This window comes from Sylvia atricapilla, chromosome 6 (assembly GCF_009819655.1).
Source record: "Sylvia atricapilla isolate bSylAtr1 chromosome 6, bSylAtr1.pri, whole genome shotgun sequence".
NCBI classification, from domain to species: Eukaryota; Metazoa; Chordata; class Aves; order Passeriformes; family Sylviidae; genus Sylvia; species Sylvia atricapilla.
In genome coordinates, this window is record NC_089145.1 from 220,053 (window position 1) to 241,983 (window position 21,931).

At 49.3% G+C, this 21,931-nt stretch overlaps 2 protein-coding genes across 3 annotated transcripts in view; one reads left to right on the plus strand and one right to left on the minus strand.

The window, feature by feature from the left end:
* Window positions 1–7,538: 7,538 nt before the first annotated feature.
* On the plus strand, window positions 7,539–20,532 carry LOC136362058 (acyl-CoA 6-desaturase-like). The gene is made up of 12 exons (XM_066320324.1): window positions 7,539–7,774; window positions 11,210–11,320; window positions 12,308–12,505; window positions 12,617–12,718; window positions 13,206–13,331; window positions 14,520–14,580; window positions 14,917–14,993; window positions 15,159–15,256; window positions 15,813–15,909; window positions 16,851–16,930; window positions 17,957–18,082; window positions 18,924–20,532. Exons 1-12 carry the CDS (start codon window positions 7,568–7,570, stop codon window positions 18,973–18,975), a joined length of 1,335 nt encoding a protein of 444 aa, XP_066176421.1. The 5' UTR covers window positions 7,539–7,567; the 3' UTR covers window positions 18,976–20,532.
* RAB3IL1 (RAB3A interacting protein like 1) overlaps window positions 14,034–21,931 on the minus strand; it is a 40,042-nt gene continuing 32,144 nt past the window's right edge. The window contains exons 13-15 of one of the 2 annotated variants that reach the window (XM_066320309.1): window positions 16,132–16,384; window positions 15,761–15,877; window positions 14,034–15,037 (exon numbers count right to left, since the gene is read on the minus strand). In XM_066320309.1, coding sequence (XP_066176406.1) covers window positions 16,231–16,384 — 154 coding nt within the window. In that variant the 3' untranslated portion in view covers window positions 14,034–15,037; window positions 15,761–15,877; window positions 16,132–16,230. Of the gene's footprint in view, window positions 15,038–15,760; window positions 15,878–16,131; window positions 16,385–21,931 lie in introns of those variants that run through there. The other variant, XM_066320311.1, reaches the window with a different exon arrangement.

Consider the following 21,931-nt stretch of genomic DNA (forward strand, 5'->3'; position numbering starts at 1 on the left):
GCGCTGGGGCGGGCTGGGCGCTGGGGCTGGCCGCGCTGAAATGGCTCCCGGGGCGGTTTGGCCCCTCTGAGGCCTCTGAGGGCAGCGGCACTGCCAAAGCCAGCGGCCACAGAACCACCCTCGGCTTGGAGGGAGCTCGGGAGGCCGTTCGGTTTGACCCCCTGCCAAGGCAGATGCGGTGACACAGGATGGGTTTGGAGGGCCCGCACAGGGAGACAGCCCGCACAGGGAGACTCGCCGTCCTTCCTGAGGGCCCTGAGCAGCCTGTCCCGGAGCCCTGCCATCCGCAATGGACAGAAGTTCTTCCTCTCGCTGAGGTGAAACTTCGGGAGTTTCAGTTTATAAAGCCTTTGCTCCTCGTCCCGTTGCCGGGCATCGCGGAAACACGGCTCCAAATGCCGCATACACGCGGCTTTTTAATCTCCCCAGCCGATTTCCCCGCTGCCCCGGACAGTCTGCTCCAGAGCTTGCCAACCCCAACAGTTTTCCCTCACGTCCAACTTAAACCTCCCCTCGCACGGCTTGAGGCTGTTTCCTCTTGTCTGTCACTTGTTCCCCGGGAGAGAGACCGACCCCCTCCTGTCTCCTCTGTCCTCGCAGGGAGTTTCCCTTCCTCACAGCCAAGTTCCTTCTTTTGAACCACTTTTACAAGCTGTTTCTCCTTATTTCTGTGATCATGACTTATCTTCCCTACCCCTGATTTTGCTTCCCTTTTCCAGCAGATCCCTCCCTCTCTTCCATCTGTTCTGCCTCTCCCTTCCAGCTGCCTCAGCCTTTCCTGTTCCTAAGGCTCCTTCGGGCTGCTCATGCCTGGATATGCAGCCAGAGGGAGGGAAGGTGTTGCCACAGGTAAATCACATCCAAACCCTGCAGATGATTCTTCAGGTAGCAGAACACTGGAAGAGTGAATGATGCTAAAACAGACCAGTCCTTCTGGGTGGGACTGCATCCGTATGGGTTACAAACTGAAAATTCCTCTCCCCACACTGATCTCCCTTTCCATAGCAGCCTTGTCTGTGAACTCCCCTTATTGATCCCGGATTTCTTTGTTTCCATTCACACCTTCCAGTCTGACCTAGTTACAGCAATTCCAGTTGAAGGTAACCATAGAAACAAAGAACCACCAGGCTGCATCCCCTCGCGTTCTGAGCATCACCTGCTGGCTACATCACATCTTGGAATTCTGCGCCTGCAAAACACTGGATCAAACGTTTTTATTTCCTTCCCTTCAGCAATTCCTATTAATAAGCATTAATAGATGTTTAACTTCCTTTTAAATGTAACAATTACATTCAGAACAGTGCAGTAATTGTTTCAAATTCAGTTTTTCCCCCTCAATAATTGCACAACAGAATATTTTTCCTAAATTTGGTTGATATTTATGACCTTTTGTCATGAATATGAGGGACACACAGAGATCAGTTTTCTTTTTCCTATAGTTGTTAAAAGCAAATATATTCCATCTTCCTACATGAACTAAACCTTTGGATACTTGCTTCGAGGGATCTTAACAGGCCAAAAGCACCACTAAACTTGATAAAATCCACTCTTGCTCCCTTCATGTGCTTCCTCTGGTTTCGGCAGCTATAAGGACTGTTAATGCCTTATGAACACATTTTCCCAGACAAATTATTCAACAGCCCTTGGAATTCTCTTCCAAGCTCCTTCTGACATGAAATCCCTGGCTGTGATTGTTGTCCCCTCAGCAAATGATTCAAGGCAAGCCACGGAGGCTCCTGGAATCACCCAGTGAGGGTTTCTGTGTCCTGCCAGCTGCCAGCAGTGGTGGTTTCCCCTGCCCTTGTCCCACTCAGGATCTCAGTGGGTGCCTCAGAGACAAGAACGGGACCTTTGTCCTGAAAACTGCCGGGGGAAAAAACTGCTGCTGTCATAGACTCAGCAGCATCCCGCATCCAGCTGGGATTCCTGGCATCAATCCCTGTCCTTCGGTGCCCTGACCCCTTGTTTTATTGTCACTGCTTCCACCTCTGTACCTGCTGTCACCATCGTGCTGTGACCCAGCTCCCCAGACTACCACGAACCACCAAAAACCCAAGGGGAGGCCAGAGATGCTCTTTGGTTCGCTCCTCTGATCTGCCTGGCAATTTGGTGACTGAGGATCACCAGAATTTGGAGAAAGTATGTTAAAATTCCCTATTTCACTACCATGTTTTGGCTGGAAGATGTTTTAAAATACCCAAGCGAGCTGTGTGGTGAGGAATCAATAAATATTTGGGCATCTGGTGACCAAACCAGTAATCAGGGAAAGAGGGAGATGGGTTGAAAGGATTGCAGCCTTTCTTTTCTCCTTTTAGAGAAAATGAGTCACTATGATGGACGGTGAGGTCTGAAACCACAAGGGAAAAAAATAAAAGGAAAACTAACAAATGCTGAAAAATAGATTAAAAGGGCAGAGTCTAAAAGAAGACTCAGTTGTTGGTCTTGGTTCAGCCTAAGAAAAGCTGAAGATTCCAGGCACAGGGGAATTGCGGTGGTGTGATTTGCAAACTTCTGTCATCAGTGCAATTAAAACAGCCACACTGATGAAGCAAATGCAGCACAAAACCACTAATTTAATCATTGTGTTACTACCGGGGAAGAGCCTGAAGCTCCTGACAGCTCCCTGTAACACCATTCCTACACCAGGCTTAGGATCCACTGCAAGGACCTGTGTAACACCAGCAGAAGGGGGAGAAACTGGAAATATTCCCTTTATTCTTCTTGTATTATTGGGAATGAGCTGCAATACTGGAATAACTTGGCCTAAATGAGTTAGTGTTGTACCCAGAACTCTTTGTTTGGGTTGCTAACACTTCATACCCACAATAAATTCTTGATTTTCCATACATGAAGTTACAAAGTGTAACTTCATGGAATATTTGCTCAGCACTCTGCTCTAATAACTCAACTGACTTAAAATTTAGATTCAAAAAAAGACTGAGATTTGGGAGGATTTTGCATCTCGACAGGAAAAGCACCCAGGAATTACTCTGTGTAAAGGAAGAGATAAAAATAAGCTTATCTTTTCTCCTTCAGAAGTCATAAATTCAGATTACCAACCAAGGGAGCGACGTGGTGATTGTTTAGAGTCTTACACTTCTGAAAGCAAAAAAGGAAAAAAAAAAGGAAAGGATCCGATGATAACATGGGAATATCAGTAGGATTTTCACTAGAAATCCTTACAGAGCAGCATCAGGACAGAGCATTTCTCTCCTTTTTCCTGCCCTGCTGCAGTGTCTGCTGCTTTGTGAGTGTGATTCCCTCCTCTGCTCCGCTGGCAGCCGGAGCAGTTTGTGCCCTGACTCTGATAATCCCACGGGCAGCCCAAGATCCACTGCAGAATGTGGAATCCCTGCCAGCCATGGGCACACAATGGGGATTTCTGTTCCTTTGTTGGCTGTTTCCCTCATAAAGTTCCTCAGCTCTCAGCCACTCTCCCAGGACTGAGGAAAAAAGTAGAATATGCCAGAGTAAAAAAAAACAAAAAAACACAGCCGGAGTAAAAAATATCTAGGAAATCTTCGGTAGCAGTTTGTTTTAAATGTTTTAACGGCTACAGCGTTCCCACCTAATCACTGGGTTCCCTCACTTCAGGCTACAGTCCCCCATTCCCAGCCCAGCTCTTTCCCACTCTGGCTGAATTTATTGTTCAATGTATTATTTATTTTTATGTTCAGAGCTCCTCGACCTCTCCCTCTTGTGAAAGACAGGGAACACCTGGCGTCCTTTCTCTCCCTACATTTACTTTAATTTGGCAGAAGGGAAAAAGGTATCAAAAAGACTATTAAAACTATCAAAAAGTTTAAAGGTGCAGCTAAATCTGATTTTCACTCTATTTTTCTCCCCTCAATCCTCAATTCCTGCCTTTTTCCCCTTCAGAAAACTCCTCTATATCTTTCCCCTGTTGGCTGTTCTCTCCTGCTGCCTCCTTTTCCCACCACATGCCTTGGAGCCATCTGACCTTACCAAGTGCTGGATCTCATACTATAAACTGGGGGAAAAGGAGGGTTTTCCCTGCATCCGTGAGGATTGCAGCACAGCTACAGGGCATTTCCACGTGCTGGTGCCAATCTGCGTGCTGCTGTCAAAGTCTAGTCCTTTCTAAAAACCAAATTAAAAGAAACTTATCAGACCTTGAAAACAAAACAAAACAAAACCAAACCAAAAACAAACAACTTACCAGACCTTGCCTCCTACATAAAACCCAACAAAGGGATGAGACAACAAACACAGAAAATGTTGTGGGTTTGCTACATTTTTAAAGCGCTTTCCTCAGGGCAAAGGAATTTCTTTTACATTAAACCAATGCGTTAGACAGTGTAAAGATATCTGAGCTACCAATTTTCACTGCTTTTTCACCCTTCCAGTCTATTCCAGTAAGATATCTTTCACTGACTCGTGAGCTGAAGAGCAGGCACGCCACTTCTACCTGTGCTCCCTGCAAAAACTCTTCCACTTCTCCATCCTCCTTCCCATACTTAGCTCCCTTTCATGTTCCTCACCTTTTCTGCCCACATCTCGTGACTCTTTGGTTAAACTCAGGGCTTTTATGTCCCTCACACAAGCTCTTTGTGCTGCTAAAGCTACACCGGGCAGCGACCGAAGCCTTTCACCCACTTGGCCATAGAGCAGAGCCTGTTCTCCTCTCTTTGCCGGGGCTGGTTTGTGTCCCAGGAGCCAAAGAAAACTCAGAAAAAGCACTGCCTAAAGCCTGACAGCCTGGCTGGCTGTGCTGCTGGAGGCTGAGAGCAGCAGGGATTATTTTAGAGGCATCTTTCAATGGCTTGTCATCAAGTTATGATGCAATTTTCCATGGGAAATATCCAGGTGAGGAGTTCTGAATGCTGATTTTGCTTCTTTGTCCATCTACAGGTAAATTCCAAAATAGACCAACCTCCTTATCAGCTCATTTCATACAAACAATGTAGAATCCAGGAATGGTTTGGGCTGGGAGGCATCTTAAAGCTCATCCCATTCCAACCCCCTGCCATGGGCAGGGACACCTTCCACTGTGCCAGGCTGCTCCAAACCCCATCCAGCCTGGCCTGGGACACATCCAGCACTGGGACAGCCACAGCTTCTCTGGGCACCCTGTGCCAGGGCCTCAGCACCCTCTCAGGGAAAGATTTCTTCCTGACTTGTACATATCCAGGCACACCTACAGGATTAAAATCTCCAAAGAATTCAGCAAACTTTTCCCTCATCACAAGCCACAAGTTTCAGGTCTACCTCAATGTGGTGTCTGGCTGTAATTTAGTCTGATCCTTGTCGCAGGGGCTATTTTGAACCAAACTAAATAAAACTAGCAAGTCTTAGCAAAACATTCCTGTCATTTCTGACTTTCCTCACCCCACACCACAGGCAAAGATTGTTTAACAGGCTGAAGCCATCCTGCAGCATTTACACCAGGCAGAAACAGAGGAAAGCTCTGGCATGGCTTGGCACAAAGCTGAAGAGGAGAGATTTAAATTGGGAAAAATCCTTCCCTGTGAGGGTGCTGAGGCCTTGGCACAGGCTGCCCAGAGAAGCTGTGGCTGCTTCATCCTTGGAAGTGTGTCCAGGGCAGGTTGGAGGGGTCCTGGAGCAACCTGGGATAGTGGAAGATTTCCCTGTGCAGAGCAAGAGATCGGAACTGGATGGTCTTTAAGGTCCTTTCCTACCCAAATCCTCCTGTGATTCTGTGGGTTCCTTCTCCTGCTTAGGCCCAGCCTCTGCCACTACAGAAAGGATTGATAATCCTCCCACTTACTCATGCAAAATAATCACAGGGAAAGATTCCCATCACCAGTCAGTGGAGATCACACTTGAGTGGCCCTGGAAAGTGGCCACAGGTCCTGTAAGAGGTAAGCAAAACCACAGTGAAAGTGGCCTGTGTTGTTTTCGTCCTTGAAACACCACACCTTTGGGTAACCTAACGACGGGAATTGTGTACAACAAAGTGCCCCAAGGCAAGGCAAAGATGGGAAAGCTGGCGTTATCCCAGCTGTTAACAAAAGCATGGCCTGGGGCAGGAGAGCTCAGCCAGCTCTGCCTGTGCCACAGGAAAGCTGCGAAGTCTGGCAGCCACCGGCGGCAGCCCGGCAAAAACTGCAAAACAATGCGGATTTGGGGTAGAACAGCAACAGCTCCTTCCTGAGCTCAGGAGTGAGAAGTGGGGTGAGAAGTCTGGGAGGAAAAAAGGCAGAGAAAAAGGGAGGGAAAGCAGAAAATAAGTACGAAAAAGAGGGGGAAAATAAAAAGGGTAAACAGAGTAAAAATAGTAAAAAGGGTTTTTAAATGAGAAAAAATGGTAAAAAATATTAAAAGGAGAGGGAAGGAGGAGAAAGGGGTGGAAAGAGGGGAAGCAGGAGGAGAAATGAAGGGAAAAGAGGGAAAAGGAGTGGAAGGGGAGAAGGAGGGAAGAGGAGAAGGGAGGAAAAAGGGGGGAAGGGGGAAGAAAAGGGGAAAGAGATGACAAAGGGGGAAAGAAGAAGAAGGGAAAACGGGGGGAAGGGGGAAAGAGAAAAGGGTGAAAGGTAGGAACAGTGGGAAAGAGGAGAAGGAGGAAAATGGGGATAAAGGGAGGGGAAAGGACGGAAAGTGGGAAAGTTGGGGAAGGGGAGAAAATGAAATTAAAAAAAAAAAGAAAGAAAGCAGGGAAAAGGAAGGGGGGAAATAAGAAGAGGAAGGGCAAGGAAAGAAAAAAAAAAGGGGGGGAAAAAAACCGGCGGGGGCAGCTCCTTACAGCAGGAGCCAAAAAAACTGTGGAGGACACGAAGCTCGGAGCGGGAGGCGGAGGAGGAGAGGGAGGAGAGGGGCTCGCACCCTCCCGCCGCCCGGCGGGTCCGCTTCGAAAGATCGGCCCGGGCCAATGGGCGGGAGCCGGAGGGCGGCGGCAGCGCCGGGATTGGAGCCGGGGCTCGGCTGATCCCGCCGGGACTGCCCCGGGCACCCAGCGGAGCCGGGGGCGCCGGGAACGGGGGCGGGATGCCGGCCGGGGGGAGGATGCTGAGTTTGGGGGAAGGAGGGCGGGATGCCGGGGAAAGGAGGGCGGGATGCCGGCCAGGGGGGAGGAGGAGGATGCTGAGTTTGGGGTAGGGGGATGCCGGCCAGCGGGGAGGAGGATGCTGAGTTTGGGGTAGGGGGATGCCGGCCAGCGGGGAGGAGGATGCTGAGTTTGGGGTGGGGGGATGCCGGCAGCGAGGAGAATGCCGAGGGAGAAAAAGATGATGCTGGGAGAGGGAGGGGATGCCGAGGGAGGAGAATGCCCGGGGGAGGGATGCCCGAGAGGGGGGTGCGAGGGGGAGTGTGGGTGGAAGGGGCCGAGCTTCCCTCAAAACCCGGGGCTATGTGCGAGGATAAAGTGCATCAGTGCGGGGACAGCCAGCCTAGGGGGCACTTCCGAGCAGGCGGAGAGAAGCCAGAAACAAAGAGAAAGGAGGACATGAGCGAAGGCGAAGGGAGGGAGCAGGGGATCAGCTGAGTTCAATCCCTGCAGGAAATCTCTTCCCCTCCCGAGAGGCGCGGGGACAGGTTTCCCGGCCCCCTTCCCCTCTTAGGTCGAGAAGACAAAGAACCGAGCGGCCCCATGGGGAAAGGGGGTGAGCAAGGGGGGGATTCGGGGGAGCCGGCGGCGCAGATCCGCTTCTACACCTGGGAGGAGATCCAGAAGCACAACCTGAGGACGGACAAGTGGCTGGTGATAGAGCGCAAGGTTTATAATGTCACCAAGTGGGCAAACAGGCACCCGGGGGGGCAGCGAGTGATCAGCCACTGCGCCGGAGAAGATGCCACGGTAAGCACCGACCCCCGCGGCTCTCCCGGCTCCGGCAGCATCCTCTGACAGCTCCTTCCCTGCCCGAAGCTGTCCCCTGTCCCCTGTCCCCAACACCTGACCCACACCCGGCTCAGCCCTTGGGCTGCCCCCAGCCCGGTCCGAGCGGATGCGGGTCCCCCCTGGAGCCGTGTGTCTGGAGGATGGCTTGGTAGGGATTGCTCTGCTTAAATCCTGCTCGTTTGCCTTTGTGTCCTGCTTGTGCCACGCCTCGAGCCCTGAATTCAGGAGCGAAGTGTCCCAAATCTCCTCTTTTCCAGCGTGGAGCTTGTGAGATGCGGAGTCACACGGCCAAGCACAGGGAGGGTTAAACAGAGGCCAGGCTGTGTCTCAAAGTTCCTTCTGTGAGGAGGCTTTAAAACAAGGAGCTTTTTAGCTTTTTTTTCCCCAGGAAAAAATTCTCTGGAGAATTTGGTTACAGGTTGCTACAGAGAAAAAAAAAAAAAAAAAAAAAAGGGCAGCAAACCATTTGCCGCTGCTCCAGCTGCCTCCTTGCTGGGTTCAGTCACCTCTCAGGTTTCAGCAACGAAAAAGATAAGAAACCAAACAACAACAAAACAACCCCTCGAACCTTGAAACAGGAACAAATTAGAAATAAATTGCTCTGTTGTCTGGAGTTCCCCTTAAAACCGCCTTCCTCAGAAGTGCATCCAGAGAGCATGTTCTCCCCTCAGGGCGTGCTAATGAAATCCAAGCTGCCTCTGAGCTCTTCCCAAAACGTGCAGAGACCAAGCAGGAACAGGAACTGCTAGTCCCCCACTGCTCCTGCCACCTTAGCAACAGGAGGCTCCACGTGTGACAAAATTTGGCAGAACCTTCCCTTTCCATCGGCCCCCATTTCCCCGTGTCCTGTGGTTATTTTGCATTCTTTTCCTTGAAGCACTGAGCTGCATTTTGGCCCTTCTGTCCCTTTTCAGTAAATCCTCTGAATGAATAGCTTTCTCCCTCAGAAAGATGGGCTAGGTTTTGCTTTCAACTGCTTAAACACAGAGCTGCTGAAACAGGAGGAGTTTGACTCCTATCCCCAAGAATTTAACTCCAATATCTCCATTAGCAACCAAAAAGCATCTGCTACTGCAGTTGTCTGGAATCCTGGAAAGGGAGGCTGAAACACAGGTTGGTGGTTGCAGGATTGCTGGTTCTCCTCCCACCTCCCCACCCTTACATTGTGTCCCGCACTCCAGGAAGGCAGGGCGTTAAAAATGCCCTGAAATTGTAAAATCACTGCCCTGAGCACTAAACCAGGATTGGCATCAGTTTTGCAGCTTCCCTGTGGTGGACATTTACAGCCAGAAAACCCTCTCTCATTCAGGGGGAGAAAGGCTTGGCCTTGACCCTGGGTGGGTTTAGATTGGATTTTAGGAGGCAATCCTTCCCTGTGAGGGTGGGGAGGCCCTGGCACAGGTTGTCCAGAGAAGCTGTGGCTGTCCCATCCGTGGGAAATGTCCCAGGCCAGGCTGGATGGGGTTTGGAGCAGCCTGGTCTATGGAAGGTGTCCTTGCCCATGGCAGGGGTGTGGAATGAGATGATTTTTTAAGTCCCTTCCAACCCAAAGCATTCTGTGGGTGTCTGATTTTTTTAAAACACAAGATCTGAGTTTGGGCCAACCTGTTCTGGTGTCACCTCATGCACAGAACACAAAGGCAGGGACACTATGCAGTGTCTCTGTCCCAGAGGTGTTCAGGGATGGAAAAGAAAATCCTTGTGCTGACTGCTCTAAGCACTCCCAGTGCTCAAGTACAGCTCATATCTCAATTATACAAAGCTTTTTTTCTCACCAAAAGCAGCTGGAATAATTCCCACATCCCACAAAACACTTCGGCTTATTTGGTCAGTAGATCACAAAGTTGGGAGGTCGAGTGCCTGTATCACACAGCATTTCCCAGGGATTATCTTTTCCTTTAAGCTTTTTATCTCCTGCAGTACAGAATTGAGAACAATTCCAAAATTCAGGTGCTTTCTTATATTTGGGACCTGTTAGTACAGGAGCTTCATGAGATACACGTAACAAAAATCCAATCCTTCCATCATTTGCAGGATCTCCAGGCAGTGAGCACCCAGTCTGACCTCCAAAGACTTTTTTATTCCCAGCAGTTAAAATAATACCGAATCAACATTTTTTAACACCTCTTATGTGTCACCCTCTCTCTTTCTTTTTTTTTTTTTTTTTTACACAGAACTGCAGAGCCTTGCAGTAGGCACAGTCAGCTAGTCACTTCCCCCCTCCTTCTGCTTTTCCCTCCTCTTTCACATCTTCTGGAAGTTGTTCCAGAGAGGGAAACCAGGAACAAGAGTCAACACTTGACAAGAGTCAACAGTGACCCATTTCTGGATCCAAGTTTCTATTGATTTTGGTGGACTTTGAGCCAACCCCATTTTTGAATGCCAGACTTTTGATGGAGGGCAGTTCCCAGAAGGGTCAGCTGGACACAGGAAGCACTTTCCAGTCTGCCCTTTCTCTTTAGAGCCAGGAGGGAGACACTAGTTGGTCCCTACAATCGTTAGGCAATGGGACAAAGGTGGAAAAGCTGGAGCATGGTTCTCCTGTTTTTAACGATTTTTTTTTCCATGCTCTCTTAGCACTTCATGGAACTAATCTTTCCTGTTCTCCCAGGTGAATTCCAAGAGCTGACTCCGGTTTTGTGCAGCAAGGAAAGGGCAAGGACAGAGTGAGGGTTTCTGATCTGGGTCAGCTTTCTGTCCCAGCTGCTGTCGTTGGGGTTAAAATTCCACCTGCACCATGTGAAAGGATCTGGCCAAGGTCTCACTATGAGCATCAGGCACCTGGTGAGATACAGGCAGATAAAAATATGTGGAAAGGGGAATGAATAGAGAAAGAGCCTGATAAACTCATGAATGCCAGGATCAAAATGACTCTACAAACAGAGCATTATTCTTCCAAAAAAGTCACCACTTTTTGCTCAGCTGTTTTACTGCTGGGATCTCCAGGCCTGGCCAAAACACCCAGGAGTATTTTTTCTGTTTGCAGTCACATTCAGCTTCAGTCACCACAGTCACCCCCTCTCTTGACTTGCCTCCAGGAGCAGACTTTCCAAGGGTATTTATATCCTACGAGGAGGGATTTGCACAAATTCCCCTCTGCCTACCTTCTAAGGGAATTAACAGGATTTAAGTATTTAGTTGCTTAGAAAGAATTTCTTGAGGTGCCTTTCACCATATGGCCGGATGCCATCCCAGTCTCACTGTTCCCAGGACAGCAAACTCATCAGGCTTTAGTGGAATTAATGTCCCAAAAAGTGATCACAGAGCTGGAGGTCACCTGGACCCCCTCTTCCACAGGTGTCACAACTGCTGGAGGTGGGTGGGAATGACACAGTGAACAGGAAGCACATCTTACTCCTGGATCTCACACAGTTCCTCCTGTTCCCACTCCAGGATGCATTCCAGGCCTTCCATATCAATCCCACCTTGGTGCAGAAGTTTCTCAAGCCGCTGCTTATTGGAGAACTCGCTCCGGGGGAGCCCAGCCACGACCGAGACAAAAACGTAAGTATTTATTCCTCAGCTGGGCTTCAGGCTATTCCCACCATTTCTCCCTCTTGGGATGCTCTCCAGAGAGGGAGAGAAGTTCTCAGCGACTGAACATCTCCATGTAGAGTATTTTCATCCTATCATGGATTCAAATACGTGTGGAAAGGAGGTGACACTTTTGGCTGTACAAACCTTTTCTTTCCCACAGAGCCACCAACAGCCAATTTCTGCCAGCCCATTCCAGACACCCAGGCTGGACTGAGCCCATCCTGAAGGGAAATTGGAACCGAGACATAGGGAATGGGAAATGTGCACCAGCTCTGGTGACTGTGGTCCCTTCTGCTGCTCCTTTGCCGGTGACCAAGTGCCAAAACACAAGTCCCCAGATGTCTCCTTTTGGTGGCCTTGCTAAGGAGCAGCAGCCAGTGCCCATCATCAGGGCAGCTCTGTATCCCTGCTCATCCATTATTCAGGCCCAGAGCGTGGCACAACTGGCCCTGGCCAGGAAACTCAATCCTGCCCCGTTGTTTGTGGCTGGCCATGATTGTGATATATCTGTGTCACTCATAATAGAGGGGACAACGCTGGGGCCCGGTGACCCAGGAATGCTCCTCATGGATGGCTGCACAGGAGCTGGCCCATGGATTGAATGGATGACGGGTGATAGTGGGCGCTCATTATCAGAGCTCTGCAAATAGGCACAATAGCACTGAATTCCCTCCTGCTCCAGCTTCTCCTTAAGTGCTTAGGAAGCTCGTTCAGACAAGAGCCATCAGGTGATGTGACACTCAACAGAGCTTGGATTACTCTCCTGGCTCCAGGTCCAAAAGGTCAGGATGTGGGCTCTGACTGGCCAGGATGTTTATTCATAGGAAAGCAGGGCAAAAGGCTGGAACATGGAGCCAGGGTCCTTAGCATGGAGCTCATCCTTCCTCTATCCATCCCACAACACAGTCAGGCTCACCTCCAAGCCTCACCCTGCTCTTGCCTGTCCTGTTGCAGTCCCAGCTGGTGGAGGATTTCCGGACCCTGCGGAAGACAGCGGAAGACATGAACCTGTTCCGAGCCAGCCCCTTGTTCTTCTCTCTGTACCTGGGCCACATCCTTGCCATGGAAGTTTTGGCTTGGCTCATGGTTTTCTACTTTGGGACCAGCTGGATCACAACCCTCATCCTCGCCTGCATCCTTACAACTTCCCAGGTGACAGAGAGATCTTCCTCACATTCCCAACATGCCCTCCATCTTCATTTCTTTCCTGCTTGGCTCTGATTCCCAATAGCTTCCTAACTATCTGATTTCCCCTCATCCCAGGCCCAGGCAGGGTGGCTGCAACATGATTTTGGACACCTCTCTGTCTTCAAGAAGTCTTCCTGGAACCACATTGTCCACAAGTTTGTCATTGGACACCTGAAGGTAAAGGGAATTATGGAGCCAGAGAATTCTGGGAATGCATCGTTTTGGCATGTGGCAGAGTAGGGAAGGGAGGCTCTCAACCTTCCCAGAGTGAGCAGAGGCACAAAAAAAGCTGGTGACCACTGCCCGTGGAGCAACCTGTGACAGTGGAAGGTGTCCCTGCCCCCTGGCAGGGGTTTGGGACTGGATGAACTTTAAAGTCCCTTCAAACCCAAACCATTTCGGAATTTTCCGGGAAGACACAGTGACCTGTAACTCGCTCAGAGTGTATTTATTCTGTGTTCTTTCAGTATGGATGATCCTTAGGGCTCCCTCTGGAAGCAGCAGTCTCATAGCAACCACCACTCCCTGCTTGCTGCTCTTTCCAAAGCAAATCCCACTTTGGCCACAATCTGAGCCGCATCTCTTTAGTTCCTGTAAATGATTGGGCAATCCCACCTTGGGAGCAGCTCTCCACGGATGAAAACTCCTTGTTCTCCTTGCCCAGGGTGCCTCTGCAAACTGGTGGAACCACCGCCACTTCCAGCACCACGCCAAGCCCAACATCTTCCAGAAGGACCCAGATGTGAACATGCTGCACATTTTTGTCCTGGGAGACACGCAGCCCATTGAGGTAAGGAAAAGTGGGGAAAACATGGAAAACTACTGTCCAAGAGGGCCTCAGAGAGTGGTTGCGCAAATCCAGGAGTTGGCTCCCATTGTTAGACATGACTTACACAGGCAGCACTTCCAGGAATGCTAGAAAGGAAATGCTTAATCCAGGGATTTCGTCTGGCTGTGTTGTCTGACAGGAGTTTGGAGCCAACCCTTGGGCTGAGGAGCAGCATTGACTACTAATTCAAATCCATTTCCTTTCTCCTGACCACAGGAGAAAGTGTCCTGGGTTAACTTGGGAAAAATACTGCAGATGGGATCGGAGAGAAAGCAAAAAGCCACTAAAGGCCACTTCATCCTGCTTGAAGTACCACATGAGGGGGAAATACAGTGTTCCTCAGTATTCCAGCAGGAACATTTCAAAACTGACCTTCCATTTCCATAGCAAATATCTTCCAGCATAAAGTGATTTTTATTTTAATTCAATCCACCCCTCCAGAGCAAAAATATTTACTGCCTGCTTATAAAAACCTACTCAAAGCACTTAAATCATGGTGTTTTTCACAATGGAACAAGGATTTCTAATTTTAAAAACTAAACCCCAAGAAAACGGACAAGCAGCAAGGACAACACAGGGAAACATTAAAAATTGTTTCTCAGCCAGATTTTGTATTATTGAGAAAGCAGACCATAGTTCTACTGCATAAGGAAAACCTAAACATTTGCAATAACAAGGAAAATTGTATTTCCACCTCAAAAAACCGTGATATCATGCCAGAATCAGTCTATTCCAATATGCTCACATTGGTATAAAATCCTTTTCGAAATGATGCCAAGCTACACAGCCTTGTAGAACTCATCCCAGAGGGAATAATGTGCCAGATTTATTGGTGTTACAAGTCTTCCCTTATCACATTGATATTAGTATAGATGGAGGTGCTGGCAGCCCATCTCACAGACACAGGGATGGCAGAAGGTGAAGTGCATCAAAATTCCACCAAGTAAAGAAAAATTATCTTTAAAAATTGAGTTTACACCTAACACAATGGCAAAGTCAGGACATTTAATCACACCAAATCTCTTCTTACACACTGGTGAGAGTTCAGTCAAAACTCCCTGGTTGATAAATTAAGAGCTATTACAGAGAACCTGCTTTTAGCTGGGAATGTCCCAATCCCAGGCTGAGCTGTCTCTCTGTGTCCTGCAGTATGGCAAGAAGAAGCTGAAGTACCTGCCTTACAACCACCAGCACGAGTACTTCTTCCTCAGTGAGTATCCACTCTCCTCTCTTCCCTCTTCCTGGAATGCCACTTGTCCTTTCCAGCCCTCACTGTGTGAGCAGAGCAACTCCTCAAATCCCAACTCATCCCACCCTTCCTCAGGACCCTGTGCAGGTCCCAAGATCAGCTCAGGGGTATCCAAGCACCCGGAACATTGCCCTGTAAATTCCCTGTAGGAATTTAAAAGAGCTGAGGCTGGGAATGAGCTCCATGTGAGAGGCTCCATGGAAAAACTGCACGTTCCCAGTTGCATGGAAGCAATCCCTCATGTCCCACACCTTCCCCACCCCTCTGATGGCCAAACCATTTCCCTTTGCCTTGCAGTCTTCCCGCCTCTGCTCATCCCTGTGTATTTCCAAATCCAAATCATCTCGACCATGATCAGGCGCAGGTTCTGGGCGGTGAGTGAAACATTCCCTCCATCCTTATGGGGTCTGCCTGGAGACTGGAGCAGAGAGGGAGGCCAGGGGGCTGGCAGGCATCACCCAGCGTTCCCAACATCACCAGCAAGGACACGTTATCCGAGATGGGCAAAGTGATGCCTGGTGTTTTCTCTGTCCCCCCAGGACCTGGCCTGGGCCATCAGCTACTACCTGCGCTACTTCATCACCTACATCCCGTTCTACGGTGTCCTGGGATCCCTGTGTCTCCTCACGTTTGTCAGGTAGGGGCTCAAAGGCATCCCTGCTGCTCTCCCATCCCTCCAGTGCTGTCTGAGCCCAGCCTCAGCTCCGCTGTGTCCCACTGCTTCACTTCCCTGTCAGCATCTCCGAGTTCCAGCTCCTCTTCCTGCCTCTTCCCTGCCCCGTGATGGTCCAGCCAGGATTCTCCTGCCTTTCTTCATCCCCTGATCTCACACACTGCTGATCCCACTTTGGTTATGGCTGGACCCTCCCAGAGTGCCTCATCCCACCCGCTTCCCCGCTGACTGTGGGGGCAATTCTGTGCATGCTCCAAGTCGGAAATCAAGCTGGAAAACTTTTCACAACCAGCCCATTATTCCCAAAATTTTTGATGAAACTCAAAGTGCAAGAAAAAAACACCAAAATTGCTAAATTAGATCATGTGCTCTTGCAGAAAACAAGCCTGGAACAAGGATGATTCCAGGCAATTCCTTGCCAACATCCATCCAATCTCTGCTGCTCCCTGCAAACCCCACTCTCATTACCTGATGTCCCCCACATCCGGTAAAATTGTCATGATTTTTCCCGGTTTTGCAGGTTTCTGGAGAGTCACTGGTTCGTGTGGGTCACCCAGATGAATCACATTCCAATGGAAATTGATTCTGAGAAGCACAGAGACTGGCTGAGCTCCCAGGTAAGTGGGAGGGGGGAAAAACACCCCTGACTCACCCCAAAATGGGATTTACTCCAAGAGTGTGAGTTACAACCATCCCCAGTGTTACCACCATCCCTTACTAGGGCAGTGTCTGGTCCATGTCTTCTCCCACAAAGATGTTCTTCCCAGAGCCTGCAGCAATGCTGGGCAAAGACATGGAATTCTGAAGTTCTGCAATTACTTTGACAATCAAAAGGTTACCTGCTCCTGAAGACAAGTCCAGAGAAGGGATGACTGTGGTGACTGAAGCTGGTGTGACTGCAAATCCAAAACCCATTCCTGGGTGTTTTAGCCAGGCCTCTAGATCCCAGCAATAAAACAGCTGAGGAAAAAAATTTTTACTCTTCCTTTTGGAGCCTTTGTCTTTTTGTTCTGCAAGACGAGTGACTGAGTGCTCCCTTTCCTCTTCTTTATTCTAGAATCATATTCTTGGTATTTGGGCAGTTCTACCTCCCTGCAAATCCAAGTAAAACGTGTGAGGGAGGAACCCAATCAAAATTTTGATTGAAGTTTAAGAAAAATAAATCAAATTTTATGATCATCAGTAGCAAGAATACCTCAGGAATATTCTCAGAATATTGTGCTTAAAGCAAACTGCAGGGCAATAACTACACAGGGAGGGGGAAGCTTTGTGTTCATGCATTTTCTTCCTGTTTTCCACCTTGGTACTGCTGTCAACCCTCTGATTTACAATGGGAGAGGCTGAGATTTAAGAATCTGGGCTTGGGCTGCTACATCACTTCACTCCTAGTGAGAATTTGGTTACCTGAGGCCCCGAGGGAGGATTAAAGCTCCCCTTGCTGCACCCAGCAGGCCCAGCATGGCAGGCTCTGCACTCCCAGAGCTCAGGGAAGAGGAATTTCACCCTGATTTTGGGATGAGCCATCCCTAACCCTCACAGTTTTCTCTCTCCCTGGCAGATGGCAGCCACCTGCAACATTGAGCAGTCCTTTTTCAACGACTGGTTCACGGGGCACCTGAACTTCCAGATCGAGCACCAGTGAGTACAGAGCCAGGACCATGAGGCAGCTTGTCACAGCCCAGGGGAGGAGTGATGAGCCGGGGAAGGATTGTACACCAAGGAGACAGAGTCTCAGACCACACAGGGGTGGAAGCTGTGGCTGCCCCATCCCTGGAAGTGCTCAAGCCCAGCCTGGATGGGGCTTGGAGCAACCTCCATTAATGGAAGGCGACTCTGCCCATGGCGGGGCAGGAACTGAGTGAGCTTTAAGATCCCTTCCCACCCAGACCAGTTCATGATAGTCTGCTCCTATTACAGCCATGGCATTTGTCTCTCTTGCTTAAAAACTTTCACTCTCACAGCTTTAATTTAGGGTTTAATTAGGAGTTGTCATTATGCATCAACCAGTTACAAAGGCTGTGGGCTCAAATCCCAAGCATCCACCTCAGAAAACTCCCCTCCCCTAAAGGACTCCAGTGTTTTATAGAATGTGGGACTGTGTAGGATGCTGGGTACCAGATTCCAGAAAAAACATGGAAAACAGGGCCATATGGACAGTCTGTTGCCAATGGCAACAGCAAATGTAAAAGAAATGGCTTTTAGGGTGAGGCTGGCTGGTTTGGGAGTCAGCTTAGGAAATCTCCATGGAAGAGCGTAGGGCAAGGTGCCCCCAAAATCCTTCTTTACCTGCTTCCAAAAGTGGAAAAGCAGGTCACTGGGAATTCAGTTCAGCAAGAAACAATTATTCCCAGAGGAATGGACAGCCATCTCTGAGGCTGTTCCCTCACTCCCGCTGCTCTCTCATCACACTCGTGTCCCTTCTGGCACGAACTGGCTTTCAGTGTGTCCTGAGCATGGCTTTGCTTTGGGCATGACAGGAAAATCAGTTTTCACCACCTCTTTGAGACAGAGGAGTGTAAAGCAGGGGTGTCTCTGTGCCTCCCTTCCTTCCTTTGTGCAGCTTGAGGAGGAGGCACCAGTGAGCCCCTGAGGATGCAAACCATAATGCCCATCCCTGGTCACTTGTGAGTCTTCTCAGCTTTGCTTTTTCTCTCTCCTCTCCAGCCTGTTTCCAACAATGCCACGGCACAACTTCTGGAAGGTGAAGCCTTTGGTGAAGTCCTTATGTGCCAAGTACGGAGTCCAGTATGAGGAGAAGCCTCTTGGGAAGGCGTTCGTAGACATCGTGGGGTAAGGCCCTCCTGATCCCAGCTCATTTTTCCAGGGACACTTGATATTTTCTAGCCCAGAAGATCCAGGACATGGCAGACCCTTCAGAAATTTGTGTTGTTGCTGTCAAAGTACCAAACACTTGACCTATAGACGGGTACAAACCTGATTGTGCAGCACTGGGCTCGATCTCAGAGGGCTTTTCCAATCTTAATGACTCTGATTTTTATCTGACAGCTGGTGGCTCCTGCTGTCGGGAGCTGCCAGCAGATCTCCTGCTGCAAAGTGAGAGGGATCAAAGGGAAACAGGTCAGGTTACAGCCCGGGCTGTGTCCCCTGAGAGCTCTGCCAGCAGCAACAGGCAATTCCCTAGAGGCAGAGAGCTGGAGATGAGTCTAGCAGCCCTTGTCAGCAAGCCTCGGTGTTAATGCTGCTGTCTCAGTTCCCCCGAGGGGAATAATTCATGGCAGGGAACATGAGAAAGCTCTGCAGTCCAGGCACCTCCTGCACAGACCAGATGAAAGCGGGGTGGCCACAAGGAGCTGGAGGGCTGGTTCCAAACATCCTCTGGTCCTCAAATCCAGTCAGGGCAGGTCCGTGCAGCACCAAGTGGAGTGAAGCCTGGAGGCTCCCAGGAGAACTTACAGCCCCTTCCAGTGCCTAAAAGGGCTCCAGGGAAGCTGGAGAGGGACTTTGGACACGGGTCTGGAGTGACAGGACAAGGGGGAATGACTTCACACCGACAGAGGGTGGGTTCTACGAGTGTGATCCTATGATTGATATTAAAATTCAGTAACAGCCTTCACTGCAGGAAAAACACGACAGAGGCAAGATTCCCAAACTTCTCCTTTTCTTCCCACAGGTCCCTAAAGAAATCTGGAGATCTCTGGCTGGATGCTTATCTCCATAAGTGATCATGAATCTTTCTGGGGAGGTGTGAGTGACCGGGAGGGATGGGGTGGGTGGGGGAGTGGGAGGTATCACACTTGTGTCTTTTACTCTCAGATCTCAGTCTAAATCCATGGTTGGAGGGGAGTTTCTGTCCTGTCAGCTGCTGCTGGTGCAGGCCCAGCCAACCTGTTTAATCCAGGCAGATTTAAAATGTGCTCCAGAGGGTGGAAAGCGAGGCCAGCGGTGCGAGGAACGGAAGGTTCGGAGACGATGACTGATGATGAATGTTAAAAAAAGGGGCATTAATAGCTGACCTTGATCTTCTTTTCACAAGATTCGTTCTCGTTCTGTCTAAACCACACAAACCCCGATTCCCACCTAAGGGTTTGTGGGCCTCAGTGAGTTTGGCTGTCCAAGGAGCCCCCAGTCAGCTCATGCCTCTTTCCCATGTGGGAAGGAGGATTCACATCCCACGGGACTGGCAGCTGCTGGACTGCGCTTCCAGCCCTCTCCAGAGCCCAGCTTGCTCCTTCCCCTGCCTCTGTCCCTTCTCTAATCACAGCATCCCCTTAGTGCCAGCCGTGAGTCTGGCCCCGCACAGCTCATCCCTAACCACAGCAGGGTTAACAGAGCCATGTTTTTGGGATCAGACCCTCTTCCCAGGGGTCGGTAGAAGGCTTCTGGGTTTCAACAGCAAAATGTCTCCTTTAGGAGAGGCTCTGTTTTCTCTTTAATGAGCAGCAGGTCTGGCACCGCGAATTGCCAGTAAATCACACAAAAGACCAAAACAATCACACAAGCAAAACGTGCTAATTGCTCCTCAGTGCTCCAGGGGAAGCACAAATGGCCTTTTCACCATCCTGCCCTGCAGAAACCCCGAGTTCTGCCTGTCTGCACGGGCCCGGCAGGCACCGAGCCTCCTCCTGCCTGCCCGAGGCCAGGAGCCACTGTTCCCCCTTCCCTCCAGCACAGTCACAGGAGAAAAGGAGTTCTCCCCGCAAAAGGAGGAGCTGTTCAGTCAATCCCAACTGGAATCAGCCCTGCCCGGGCTGTGCTGCTGCTGTGAGACCTTTGGAGAACCCTCTCACAAGTTGTCTAGACCTCAGTTTTCTACCCAGCACCTAATTACCAAAATTCACCCATGGCTTATCAGGAGAGATGGTGGAACAGCTTCCAGGTGCTTCTGGAACAGGTAACCTGAGCCCAAATAAAGCCAGGGGTTCAGATTCAGCTGCAACGTAACAGAAGAGAGATTTGGTTTAGGACAAATGGCCATGGTTCCAAAAGCAGCTTCCAGCTCCAGCATCTGTGCTCCCTGGAAACACCAGGAAGGAGACTTTGGTTACTTTCCGTGCCTCATTACTTCCCTCAACTCTGAAACTGGATCTTCTCAATCAAATCCCTGAATCCTAGCAGCATCCCACAGAATCAGCAAGGTGCTTCATCACGAACAGAGACGACTCTGGGACTGTGGCCAGCATTGCAGAAAAAAAAAAAAAAAAAAGAAAAAAAGAGAAAAAAAAAAGTATTCCCTCCCTGTCTTCTTTGGAGAATAAAATGAGATTTTATCTTTGCTTACAGATGGGGAATTCATCATCTTGCAACTTCAGCAAGCAATACTTATGGCTTGTAAAGGGCTTGTTCTGGGGGTCTTGCTCACCCAAGTACCACCAGGAATGTTTAGGGTGAACAGCTACATAAATAACATCCTTCTGGATGCTGTGATTTCCCAGGCAGATAGTAAGGAGCTAGCCTGGAAATCGGCTAACCTCATCAGCACTGCCTTAATTTGTGCACCCCTTCCTTGAATGTACTTCACTGTGCTCCAGCAAGGATGACCACAAGCCCAGTGGCATCAGCAGTGCAAGCTTTTAAATACCCAGCTTATTCTTCTGACAGCCAGTGGGTTTTTTGTCTTATTTCCAGACCAAATATTTTCATCCTTAGCCCTGTCCCCTTCTTTTCTTCTCACCTTTCTTCTTGGGAAACTGTTTGGGTTGATCTTGGGGAAAGATCAGCTCTTAGGCAAATGGGCATTTTCCCACCACCCCCCCAAAAAAAACCCAAAACCCACATTATTTTTTCAGGCAAAACCTCTCTGGCTCATATAGCTTTTTCGTCTCCTTCCAAAAAATCCCAGCTTTTTATCTTGGAATTTGAACTGTTCTCTATGTGCCTTGATTCCTTGTCAACAAGGAATCCCTGCAAGTGTTACAGGCCAGGTTGGATGATGTTTGGAGCAGCCCTGTCCATGGCAGGAGGGTGGAATTGGATGATCTTTATTGTCCCTTCCAACCCAAACCATCCCAGGATTCTACAAGCTCTCCACTCTTTAATTGGAGGAGGTCAAAGAGATCCCAAAGAGCCCTGGAAGTCTGCATCATTCTGCTTTGTTATCCTTGTTCTCCAAGTAAAATTAGGTTTATCTGGAAATACTCCAGAAGTTTCAGTAAGACTGGAAATGTAGATGGATATAAATTTCCCATGAGCTTTGTCTCCAACAAGGCAACAACGAGTGAGACACGAGCAGGTTAAAATCTGCCAGCAAAATGACTGAAACACAGAATTTTTAGTACAGCTTTGCCCAGCTTTCTGAGGACACTTAATTAACCAGTTTCTCTGAAAATAATGAGATGAAATCTTGTCCACTTTCTCTCTTGATATAAGTCATTCATTTGTACTGTAACGAGACACAAACATGAAAAAAACCCCAAACCCTAAGCCAGTAAGAGCTGCTGGGAGCCTGCCAGGGTTTGTTGAACCCAGCTGCACCACATGGCAATGGGGAGCTGGAAACACAGAGCTGGTTTCAGGGCAGAGAATCAAACAACAGCCAGGGAAGGACTGGATTTGTTCTCCCCACTCACTGTGGGGGACTGGAGTAGGAGATGGAGGACCAAGATGATCAAGGATGCCAGAGAAAAGCACAAACTGCAGCAAAGAGAAGCCTCTGGGTGTGTTTTGGGAGGAGAATGAGAG

What these genes read in the sequence shown, in the direction of transcription:
- LOC136362058 (XM_066320324.1), top strand. Translation starts at nt 7,568, where the DNA reads ATGGGGAAAGGGGGTGAGCAAGGGGGGGATTCGGGGGAGCCGGCGGCG. An exon ending in GAGACACGCAGCCCATTGAG is followed by an intron (nt 13,332 to 14,519) that starts GTAAGGAAAAGT and finishes TGTGTCCTGCAG; the next exon opens with TATGGCAAGAAGAAGCTGAA. An exon ending in TGTCTCCTCACGTTTGTCAG is followed by an intron (nt 15,257 to 15,812) that starts GTAGGGGCTCAA and finishes CCGGTTTTGCAG; the next exon opens with GTTTCTGGAGAGTCACTGGT.